The sequence below is a fragment of the Leiobunum rupestre genome, chromosome 3 (assembly GCF_980474605.1).
Source record: "Leiobunum rupestre chromosome 3, qqLeiRupe1.1.hap1, whole genome shotgun sequence".
Taxonomy (NCBI): domain Eukaryota; kingdom Metazoa; phylum Arthropoda; class Arachnida; order Opiliones; family Sclerosomatidae; genus Leiobunum; species Leiobunum rupestre.
The window spans coordinates 1,381,484-1,394,070 of NC_143386.1; the positions used below are offsets into that span (position 1 = coordinate 1,381,484).

Sequence of the window (12,587 nt, forward strand, 5' to 3'; positions counted from 1 at the left end):
TTTCTTTATGCCTAACTTTTCTTCGCGCTTTTTTTTATTGGGAGGAATATCTCATTAAAAAAGGAATAGATAAGGGAGAGTTAACAGAATATACGAATGATAAAAACAGTATTTATAGTAATAATTGATCATGACTCCCATGGGTAATTGTCCATCAGAATCCTAATCTTCAATTCAAAAAATGGTATTTTGTTTGATTAGAGCGTTAATCTTAAATAAAAGTTTGTGAAATATTCACCTGGAAGAACTATAATTTGTGGAGTTTCTATGCCCAAAGTTTCAAAGGTATGCAGTCTAAACATTCTGAAAAGGTTTTGTATTAGTTGCTTTATTGATGTGCGAGTAAATCTTATAATTTACTGTTTGCATATTAATAAATTACAATAATGGTCAATTTCTACATGAACCAGAGGAACGTGAAGTTAAAATCGTTTATGCCGGTAACCCCTCCTCTATAAGAGTCACGTGATTTGATATATATAAATTTGGCTGATAGATCGTGCCACTAGTAGCCTTTTTTCTTGGTTCACGCTTTTCAAGAAAAAAATCATGTCCTAGATGAAATCTTTTATTGTTTATGGTAGAAAGTAAATTCGAGCGAGCGAAGCGAGATAGGTTTCCATACAAACATGACGTTTGCCAACCCTAGTAAAAAGGGCTATGGGCGCCCATCTACTCAAACTAAAACTAACTACATTGTGTATTATCGATCCGGTCCAGAGCGGATTTTTAAGGGGAATAGAGGCTCAGGTATTTGGTGTGGAACCCCAACACTTTCACTATCGGCCGCTCCTTTTTTAAATTTTTCTTTGCAGCTTAGTGAATTCTTGCTAAAATCATTAGGGTATTCCTTGAAGAACGTCTTGAGGCTATATTCCCTTTAAATAACTCTTTAGTTATTCCCAAAAAAATATTCAAAATCACTTTGAAACGATGTGAAGTGGTTTCTGGAAAGTTTGATCGCATTAAAAAGCAGTAACAAAGCGATTTGGAGGTGTACAATCCCGATCGAAAGTTTCTGGCCGTTTTCTCTTGGCGGCCATTTTATTTCTGTTTCAAGGTAGAGTGCCGAATCTATATATCTAGCTACCATGGTGTTTTCATCGCCCATATCACCTCCTATTGTCGACGGTGTTCATTATTGTCTGAAGACGGTATTAGCAGAGTAATTTTCATCACAATGAAGGTGAATTAAAAATCGACTGTAACCGTCAATTAAGCTGTGAAATATAAAAAACCACGAGATAAGTTTGTGGTTACTGTCATTATGCCTTAATAAAAAACTGCATGTTAAATATTGTTCAAATTTTATTATGTTTATGACTACATTCACCAATGTTTTGTTATCGACTTTTTGGTAACATAATTAAAAATCTATCAGGTATAATATATTATCTTATCCGGATTTAAGTTGCTAATTTTAAAAAAAATGCATAAAAATTATCTAGCTGACAGCTGTGTGCGGGGAGGATTATTTGTCACGCTCCCCGCACATAGAAAGCAACCCTCCAGGTAGTCAACATCTCGTCCCAAAGTACACATCTACAGTACCAATAGTGTTGACCGAAATGGCGTTAAATAGAACACTTCGCCGCTTCTCAGACCGTCCACGCCCCCAGTCCCATATAATATTGCAACCGTCCACGCTGCCATTTCCGGAGAATACTTCGACCTTCCACGTAACCAATCCCAGATAATACTCCGCCACAGCTCTGACCGTCCACGCTGCCAGCGCGGAAAACTACTCCGCAGTCAATATTGGATCCCGCGACGCAACCTGTTCGCCCCGAAATATCAGTCTTTCGGTATTTCTTCAATTGATCATCGCCCAAATACCAATCTGCTTAGCGAAATATTTATCATTTTTAAGTATTATTTGAAAGATAGCTACCAAAATAACATTTCGATGAGCCCTTCACCTCTCCCTTGGCATATGGAGTAACGCATGAGCAAACCCCTCCCTTTACCTTCCCATGTAGCACAGCGTGGTCGGTTAAAGGTCGGGTCGGTTTTGCAGACTGAAACCGACTACAGTCCAATGTTTTGACTTTTTGCTATTGGCGGTTAAAGTGGGCACTAAGCAGACGCCCATTGCAACACTCCCAGTTCAATGTATACTTAGGTGCCGACTATTTACCAACGCTGATTAAGATAACCATTTTAAAGTCGGCATTTGCAACCCTAAATTTGATAGTACGAGAGGTCGGCTCAACCAACCATTGACCGACCGAAAGTGAATCGGTGTTAGGTCGGTGAAATTAACTGACATACGGCTAACTAATGTACGACTGATCTTGTGGTCGTTTTAACCGACCTTTCCGTTTTATATGTGTTGTATGTGCCGCCTGTTTACCAACACTGTTTCGGTTTGCCATTTTACAGTCGTCAATAACGACCCTTACTTTGATATTCGAAATGTCGGGTTAAACAACTATCTGCTGATGTAAAATAAATGTACCTAAAATTTTTATTATGAACTGATTTGCTGATAGGTAATTGTCGACTCAATTTATTGACGGTTTTACCGACTCTGGAATTAGATTGTGACTAGATTGAGAGTGGCTAAAATGAGATAGAGGATATGCTATTTGGGTAAGTGTCAACGACAATTTGCCACCCATATAACGAGACACGTTTATACAGTTGGCTTTACCGACAGGTCAGACATTTATTATATCCTTATTTTAAAATAGCGCTAGATTTTCTCATTTAAGTGAAATTTATTACAACAATCTATTCAAATAAGTTAAATAAATAAATAAATGTGATTAATTTCATTGATATTCATCATATTTTAAATTACGAGTTATAACAGTTTTGACCTGTCACCTGTTGGTAGCGTCTATTTCAAACGGGGGAACTAAAGTTCGTTAGCCTTCTACCATACAAATATCTTTCCGTGCCTACCACGTGATACTCAGAAATCAGGACTGTGAGAGAGAAGGGGAAAGCCGGTAGCTGCTCGCTGCATGTCGTGGCCAAAAGTTTAAGTTTTACTTTACTCGACCTTGTTAAATTTATATCTCTATGGTGTAAATACTTGTAATGATAATTTAGATAATTTTCGAAATTTAAGAAGTTGAAAGATAACAGTGAGTTATTATCTTCTTTAAAGAGCTATTATTTGTTTGAAAACAAGACAGTCGTAAACGTTTAAACGTCTCCGTGACTGGTAAATTTAAGCCTTTGCTTTATCAAATAATCATTTACCAATGCTTTGTAATATAGTTAAGCGAATTAATCATAATTATTCAGGTGTGTACTCAGATTTCCTACATTTATCTACCAAATATTGATTCAGAATATTTTTAAGTAATATTTTAGTTGGATATAGTTCAGCTGATGATGTTAGTAATAAGCTAAAGAGCCGGCGAAAGACAGTTAACGTGTAAACGTTATAAGAGGTGTTTCGACTGAAAGTTTCAATTTTATTTTAAAAGTGGATGATCTGTCCTGTAATATCAAGATATTATTATTTTTAAGAATTTTTAATTTATTTACGGTTTTCTTTAATTGATTTGAATGTTTTTGACGAAATTGTTAAAAAACGGTTTGTATTAATTTTTCTGTATATTCCTGATTTTTGAAAGTTTTTAAGACATATGCTTCCATTTTTTTAAACACAGGTAACGATTTAGCTCCTAGAAATAAGCAACTGGAAGTCTCTTAAGTTTTTGATTATTTTTGTTATATTGTGAATTGTACAATCTATTAACTTAAACTTATACCTTTGCATCTAAATCAAACTTTCATTAAAAATTATATTAGACTTCAGCTAAATAAAAGTTCAGAAGAATATTATTTTGTGATAAAATACTCTTATTAAGTAATTAGTTTTGCAATTAATTAATTTTCATAAAAATCAAGAAATAAATTTTATAATTAAATTGAAATTGTTTGCAGTTTCTTAGGGGAGATAATTTGCCAACCTTTTCTTGGGTAGAACATCCCGACAATTTTGGGTGGTATCCATCATACTGAAGGCTCGGCAAAAAAATGACCTATCAGATAATACTGTAGGCCAATATCGAATTCTTAGGTGGGAAAACAAACATTTAGATGTCGGCCAACTAAAGATCTAATGGCGGTTATTTTGTATATTTAGAAAAGGCCAACAGTAGGGCCGACTAAAAAACTACCAGCTGAGCTACCTACAAATAATAAGTCGGAAAAGAGGTCATTATGCTGTCGGCCAGTTTGTGTTACTTTTATTAGTCGGGCCAACCATGGCACGGGTAGGACATCCCGACTTATCGCCTAGTAGTGTATAGACACCACCCCCGACTAAGTCCCGACTAGTCGTCCCTACCAAAATCGTAGCGTTCGGGCCGACTAAAAAACTACCAGCTGAGCTACCCACAAATAATAAGTCGGAAAAGAGGTCAATATGCTGTCGGCCAGTTTGTGTTACTTTTATTAGTCGGGCCAACCATGGCGCGGGTAGGACATCCCGACTAATCGCCTAGTAGTGTATAGACACCACCTCCGACTAAGTCCCGACTAGTCGTCCCTACCAAAATCGTTGCGTTCGGGCCGACTAAAAAACTACCAAGTGAGCTACCCACAAATAATAAGTCGGAAAAGAGGTCAATATGCTGTCGGCCAGTTTGTGTTACTTTTATTAGTCGGGCCAAACATGGTGCGGATAGGACATCCTCACTTATCGCCTAGTAGTGTATAGACACCACCCCCGACTTAGTCCCATCTAGTCGTCCCTACCAAAATCGTAGCGTTCGGGCAACTACTTTGTGCTACATGGGTTGGTACGTTATTTGCGAACGGGCACTCACCAAAATGTCAATTTCAAAACACTGCTCGTTGGATTTAATTTCATTACAAATATCAGATATTGGCTAGCTAGGCTAATACTCAAGTCACCACAACAGGCTTAAGGCGTCTTGCGACTTGTAAGGCCTTAAACCAATGGCCTGGTTTTACAGCGTAGGAGGGTGGTTGCCAGCCCTTCGTGCTACGCGAGCTGACCGACAACTCCCCACACCTACTATTACTGTTAACTTCAGCAAGTCTTCATGTATGTCTACAGTCACGGAAAAAGTTTCCAGTCCTGGCGGTAGGGCACCCGCCGAACACGTTGGCCTACCACCAGGATATTTGCGTGACGGGAAGTAAACATAAGGGAATACTGGCAGAAGAAATCCTAGGCCTTTAAGATGGAAGTCGACAATTGGGTGAAATTTTAGTACAGTCAAAGATAGGCCCAAGTGGTAGACACGGACCCCCCCCCCCTAGTCTGCGTACTGGGAGACCCTAACAATTTTACAAACAACTACGTAACTAGCTGTTGGTGTTCCACACCAAACACCTGAGGTTTATTCCCTTTAAAATAGTGTTAGGAAACTGAGAAGTCGGCCAAATGACTGATCATTTGTCCGTCTTCTTAGTCGTCGAATGGGCAGTCGGCTGACTGTTCATGCGGCCAATTGCTTGTTTGGCCGACCAGAATTTCGGCTAAAAGAGTAGTTGGCCAAATGAAGGACCATATGTTATGCTCATTTGGCCTACTGAAAAGTCGGCATACAGACATATGAGCAGTCGGCCAAATGCCCCCCACCCTCCCCGTTACGGAGCAATCACCATTTCGCGGGTACACAATCTCCTCTCTCTCTTTGGAACTACTACACCTACTACTTCTACCCCCACTACATCGTCACAAATCAAACGACCTTAATACGCGATCCACAAATTAAAGAAATCATCATTTCATTACGGTTTCCTCTTGAAAAAACTTGAAATAGGCGAGATGTAAAAATTGAGGTGTTATAAATAAAATCAAAAATTAATTAATGTTAAGACGTTTACTGAGAATACGCCGGTGCGGTTATAGGCATTTTTAATTTGACTGGTCTAAGATAGTTTGAGATTTGCCGTATGACGTAAAAGAAACTCGGGGCGAGCCGCAGAGCGAAAGTAAATAGAAAGCGCCATTTTGAAATTTCAAAAATATCTTGCGATCGGACTCGAACTGTGCGAAAAGTCAGACCAGAGAAAATTATCTCTGGTCAAATCGACGTCAAGGGAATCTGGGGCCGAGCACCGTTAAATGAAAAACCCCGATCGGAACTCGTCTCGTTCTGGAGATTTTATCCGCCTGCACGGAGAGAGAAAGCCTACCAGTGACTGTCTGCCCACTTAAGCTGGGAAAGACAAGAGTAGTGTTTTTTGTATTTTTTGATTCCTTACGAGATGAGGGTGAACATGGTATGGCCAACATATTCTCAGTTAGCGTTATTTCATTCTTTTTAAAACAATAATGGAAACATTTTAAAATTTACAAAAGTTAAATTATAGTTCTGTTTATTTTCTTTCTTCAACATCTGGTTGGTGTTATACTTCCTGCGATTGTTGTGCTACTTGTACAGGTAATGGAAGAGGAAGGGGTTGTTGTACGCTCTGATTGTGATATAGCATTCGTGATGAACAAGTGAACATAGTTTTGTTCGTCCTTCTTCAACACTTTTTAATAGTTCATCGTTTCATTGAATTTAACACTCTCACAATCCACAATCTTGTCAGTTTCGGGGTTCCAAATACGATAACCTTGAGAGTTCAATTCCTAATCTCTTTCTGTACAAATTAATGTGCAACAATACCAACTCTTCTTAGGTGTTTTACAGATGGTGTGCAGCCAAAACGCATTTCAAAAGGTGTTTTGTTGTCTAATTTCTTTTGTGGCATACGATTCTTTAAATAGTTAAATGTACTGTATAGCATTTCAACCCAAAATCGAGGGGACAGTTGACTGTCTTTTAGCATTGCTCTAATGGAATTTAAAGCGGTTCTTTTGTATCTCTCCGCTGTTCCGTTTTGTTGGGGCATATATTCATTCGTGCGTTCATGTGTAAAACCCATTGAATTCGGAAAGTCTTGCATTTTATTGCTGCAGTATTCCAGGCCATTATCGTTATTAATACAAATAAATTCGTCGTTCCATCTTAACGATGTACTACACGAAAACCTCGTGTTTATTTTTCTTCGCTGCCACTGCTGCCCAACGTGTATACTCACCGAGTAGCGATATGTAATACACTTTGCCTTATCCAGATTTGTATGCGGATAGACCCCAAATTTATAAACTGTATTATCTTTGTGGTTTGTATTGTAGGTTTAGGTTTCCTTTCTATTCTTGTCATTTTGGTTTCTTTACTTATGTTGTTAATTAGCAAACTGAGGGAAATATATCACGCTTACACTGGTTGACATCTTGATAACGGTATGGACACTATGATGTAAGAGTCTTCTTTGCCATAAATCCGAAACCTCATTTGATTTGTCCGGTATATCTGCGGTATATGGATCACCAAACATTCTATATAATACACTGTCACCTTTGAATAAATATATATTGTCAACTTTATCATTCAAAACTGTCAGTTTCTGATCGCCACCTCTCCAATTGTGTCTTGCCTTTACACTCTGAAATCCCCTAATGAGATTTGGTAAGCCATTTAGAGCAAAAACCACATTCTTCGATAATAAGATCCGTGTCTTATCTTGTACTTGATGTTTGATTACTACAACTCTTATTACTGTTACTGTAGAAGTTTCATGATATGAATACATCTTTAATAGAGCCATCGTTTTAAAACTTCTAAACTATTTCGTAACATTGCACAGATGTGCCCCTATTCCAGAATCCCAAATCCATTCAACTGTCTGCGGTCGATATTCATCGATACTTGATACTGTTTCAACATCATAACATGGTCTTTCTCGTGTATTTGTATTTCGCTTTTGTTTGTTGTTGCACTTCTTTGGTTTTCTATATCTTCAAACAGGATGTCGTGGTATAACGCAATTGAAACATGTTCTAGTTTATCTTCGGGTTTCTGACTGTGGTGTCGAATTTGTCATTACATCAAGCCTTGATTCGTTAAATTTTCCTTAATCTCAAACAATCCACTTCAGAAGTAAAAGCATTTTTTACTTTGGCTGACGTAAAAACGGCCTCCTCCCATTGATATACATTAAGTACAGAAATTTAAAAATAAGAGCATTTTAGTACGACACCATTAAATTCCTGAGGGGGCAGTGGCGTATCCAGACTTATGGTCGCCCGGGGCGGAACATCGAATTTGCGCCCCCTCCCTCAAGGAATTAAATTCATCTAAAATAAAGACTCAAGAAACGCAGCGGCCCAGCAAACACAAAAACGTCCTATGGACATCCGATAGACGTCACAATCGGATCTTGCCTTCGTGCCGTTTTTCACCGGTAGGTGTCACGCAAAACATTTCATTAGAAAAGTTGTAGGGCATAGTCGAAAGTGTAAAAATAATTTTGGTTTGGTTGAAAAAGACCTATTTTTCACTGAGTTTGGAGGTAAGGGGAAAAACAAGTTGTACTAGCAGGCAATAGCCTTTAACGAATTGTAGGTAACATGCATTTCAGTTATAAGATTTCGAAAAATAAACAAATAATAATTAGCCCAAGTGACAAATGTTTTTTAATGACTTCTACAAAATGTTTTCAAAAATGCCACCTTCTGATGCAATGCACAAATATGCACGATGTTGCATATTGCGAAATGCTCCAAGAACCATTTCTGGAGTCACCCGGCGACATGCTTCGATGATTCTTTGTCGTAAATCTTCAACGCTCGTCACAGGTGTTTGGTATACATAGTCCTTTACGAATCCGCAAAGAAAAAAGTCGAGTGGTTTTAGATCAGGGGATCTTGCAGGCCAACGAACAGGACCAGTTCTTCCGATCCATCTTCCAGGAAACTCGTCGTTTAGATATGCAACCACGTCACGATATTGGTGAGGTGGCGCCCCATCTTGCTGGAACCAGATGCGTCTGTACTCGGCCAGAGGAATGTCGTCCAACACGTTGGATATTTCATTTTGAAGGAACTCCAAGTAGTTTTGACCGTTCAGACGATTTGGCAGGAAGAACGGGCCAATAATTCTGTCACCTAACAGACCAGCCCACACATTTAAGCGAAACTGCACTTGGTGGCGGTGATGTGGATTCTCGTAGTCCCACATATGTTGGTTTTGACGGTTGAAAGGCCCATCTCTTCCGAATGAACATTCGTCGGACATCAGTAGTTGATCGTGAAAATCCTGGTGTGCGTCATCAATGAGGCAAAACCAATTGCAGAAGTCGAGTCGGCGCTGTCTATCACCGTCATGCAGTCCTTGGTGAAGTGTCGCTCGATAAGGATGAAAATGGTGTCTTTTGAGTGTTCTCCAAACGTAGTGTCGATCCAACCCTAAGTCAAAGCTGGCAGTCCTGACGCTCGCTCGAGTTTATGAACGAAGTAGGCAAGTATGGTGTTTTCCAGGTCGATGTCCTGGAGACCACGACCACGAAACATCGGATTGATATTACCCCAGTTGTCGAAGTCGCAGACCACTCTAAGAACCATCGTATGACTTGGTCTGCAATTGGGAAATCTTCGTCTAAATAACCGACTTACTAGAGCAGCATTACGACGACCTTCTCCGTAAAATAATTCTGGCATATGAGCGCGCTGATCTCGAGTGTAAAGAGGCATACTGGACAACAATCGGCCAAGCTGAGATAAAGCGTTTACATTTCAAAGTTAAAACATTAAATACTACTCGGACAATTGATATTTCACGTTAAAAACAACAAAAGAAAATTAAGCGTAATTTTTGGTCTACAAATCTTTGTTTGATGATCTTACTAGTAACCACGTCGAAATGGAAGACGCGGTCTTTGTCTACTTGGTCTAATTAGGTGGTGAACGTAATAATTTTCTTTAACAATAACTTTTTGCAGATCTGATTATTAACTACATAGCTGAAAGCATAAGTTCCCTAAAATAAATGTGTATGTGTGTTGTGATTATGTACGATTGTTTACGTTAAAGGCTATTGCCTGCTAGTACAACTTGTTTTTCCCCTGACCTCCAAACTCAGTGAAAAATAGGTCTTTTTCAACCGAACCAAAATTATTTTTACACTTTCGACTATGCCCTACAACTTTTCTATTGAAACATTTTGCGTGACACCTACCGGTGAAAAAAATAAATTTTCCAAAACGGCACGCAATCGTTCCTTTTTTCTGAAATTTAGTATCCAAAGCCTTCCATACCTAACAATTAAACCCTGAAAATTTCAAAACCCTAGCATAAATACATTTGGAGAAAAATGGCCTGATCGAGCAAATTGAGACACCCTGTATAAATTTACCAGGTCATCATACGGAATCACGTGTACAATTACAATACTTGAGAAAGATACGATTTTCATACTAAAACTTGAGATATTTATTTTAACAAGATGCTTGTTATGTTGGCTAAAGCGCCACTTTAGTATATTAATTATGTTTTGTTACTTATAACCATATGGATTTTAATACATTTGAAGAAGCGAGTAAAATAGTGGAAGAGTATAATGTGACGTGGCTAGATGTGCATGAAATAAGATAGCATTTGGAAGAAATTGAAGAGTGGAAATTTAAGCTAGATGAATCTTGTCAATGAGAAATTGTACTGAGAAACAAAGTTAAAGGTATAAAAACAGATATAATTGGATTGAAAATATCGCAAGATAGTTGGAAGAGAGCAGGAAAGAAAAAGTGAAACACGCGAACTAGTTTAAAGAGTCTCTCAGTTTGAAACGAAATCTAGAATAATTAACTTCGTGAATCAGTACCATTTGAACTTTTTGTAATGTTGTATACCATTGACTGGCTCAACTCTTATTAAAATTGTGCGATTTACTCTTAACATAATAATAACAATATATTAATATTGAAATATTTATAGAAATAACAAACACTGATTTTATTTTATTTTCATTTTTGTGTTTTTATAGTATCAGGGTTAGTTTAATGTTTTGTACCCCCTGCTCCACGGAATAAATTCCATACTACAGGGGCAAAGTAAGAAAAGGGGGAGAGAACAGTGTGAAGTTCCCAGGGGAAAGCGAGGTTCGGAAGGAGACACTCAATAAAATTAAATAAAAGGGTAGAAATGGGGATCTAAAGTTAAACGGGTGAGAAAAATTTTGACGCTAAGAGTTTTAACCAAAGAGTGCAGAAAAGTCATCTGAAGAGCACAGCTCACCTAGTCCAGAGTAACGTCAATACTCTTAGACGCAATAGTTGTACTGGAAGCATTAGAAGAATGCATGGATATAATGTTCGGAAACCGGAATGTAATTGTTTTCATTAGTTGCGCAAAGTGTTTAAAATTTGTGGGAGTGAGCACCGGTTCGCCGGTAGCATTAGTGAAGAGGCCGTGAAACCTCGCAGTAATTGGACAAGTGGTAATAAAATGGGTGACGGGTGCAGATAACTCATCGCACACGCAGGAAGGTTCTAAGCAATGGCCTAAGTGGAACAAATACTCGTGAAATTTCCCGTGCCCACTGAGGGCCTGTGTGGAGTAATAATCTACATTATCCTTGACGGATTTTATAGTCGGAATAAGAGAGTAAGTGAAACGACCTTTAGAAGAGGCCATCCATTGCTGTTGCCAGGCAACCAAGGACAGGTCCTTGAATACCTTTTTATGGTTAGTCTTAGTAAGGGGTAGAACTACATTGGTCCCCATACCAGTAGCTGCTTGCTTAGCGAGCATATCAGCCCGTTCGTTACAGATCGTCTCCGCATGAGCCTTTACCCAGGACAGAGTGACGGTAAGCGGGGCCAAGGAATGTAAAATTGATTTAAATTGAAAGCCAATTTGGCTGCAGGAGTCAGAGTTTTGTATTGTTTGTAGTGACGAGAAACTGTCGCTGAAAATAGTCACAGGGGATTTTATTTGTTGGAATTGAACCCATTGTAGGGTTCTAAGGATAGCAAGCATTTCAGCTGCATAGATATCACTCTCAGGGTTGATGGAATATCGTTCGAAGTGAGTCTCAGTACCGTGCCAGAAAACGGTGAATGAGCACCCAACCCCAGCCTCGGACTTCGAACCGCCAGTGTAAATTTCGTACCAAGAACCCGTTGGGTCAGAGGTAGTGAGAGGGTAGGACAAACGGCAGGCCGGATGTTCATCCCATATATCGTGTGGTTTATCTAAGTTGTTGGGAAAAAAGGAGGCTGAGCAGTGGGATGTAGAGGCACCAATGGAGTGTAAGCGGAAAAGTGCCGCTTCTTGACTGGCAACCAGATCTACTGGGGTAAGCCTGGCCAGAACTAACAGAGCATCAGTTGAGATAGTGCGACAGGCCTTTGTTAAACACAGCGCAAAGATACGCTGTATACTACGGAGAGCTAAACTCATTTTAACGTGTCCAGTGTCTTTCCACCATGCACCCGCTCCATAAACAATTATACGTTAGAACCCTCGTTTGTAAATGTGGCGTAAGGCGGATCCCTTGATCCCCCAAGTGTCGTGGGCGTCGTGGGCAATGTTTTGGGTAAGAGTAGTAATTTTTCTTTTTAATCGACGCTAGGTGTGGGAGCCAGCTAAGGTGGTTGTCAATGACAACTCCCAAGTACTTAAATTCCGTGTAATGTGCCAATTTTTGTCCACACATAGTTAACTGTGGTAGTCGGTCAGGGGAACCCAAACCATGAAAAGTCATGACCTGTGTTTTTTCAGGGGAAAACACAGTTTGTATTCCGAACTCCATTGCTCGAGC

The 12,587-nt window shown here is 39.1% G+C and overlaps 1 protein-coding gene across 1 annotated transcript; it reads right to left on the minus strand.

Moving 5' to 3' along the window:
* Nucleotides 1–11,059: 11,059 nt before the first annotated feature.
* On the minus strand, nucleotides 11,060–12,226 carry LOC149949079 (uncharacterized). The gene has a single exon (XM_090169157.1). It carries the CDS (start codon nucleotides 12,224–12,226, stop codon nucleotides 11,060–11,062), a length of 1,167 nt encoding a protein of 388 aa, XP_090025283.1.
* Between the last annotated feature and the right edge of the window lie 361 nt (nucleotides 12,227–12,587).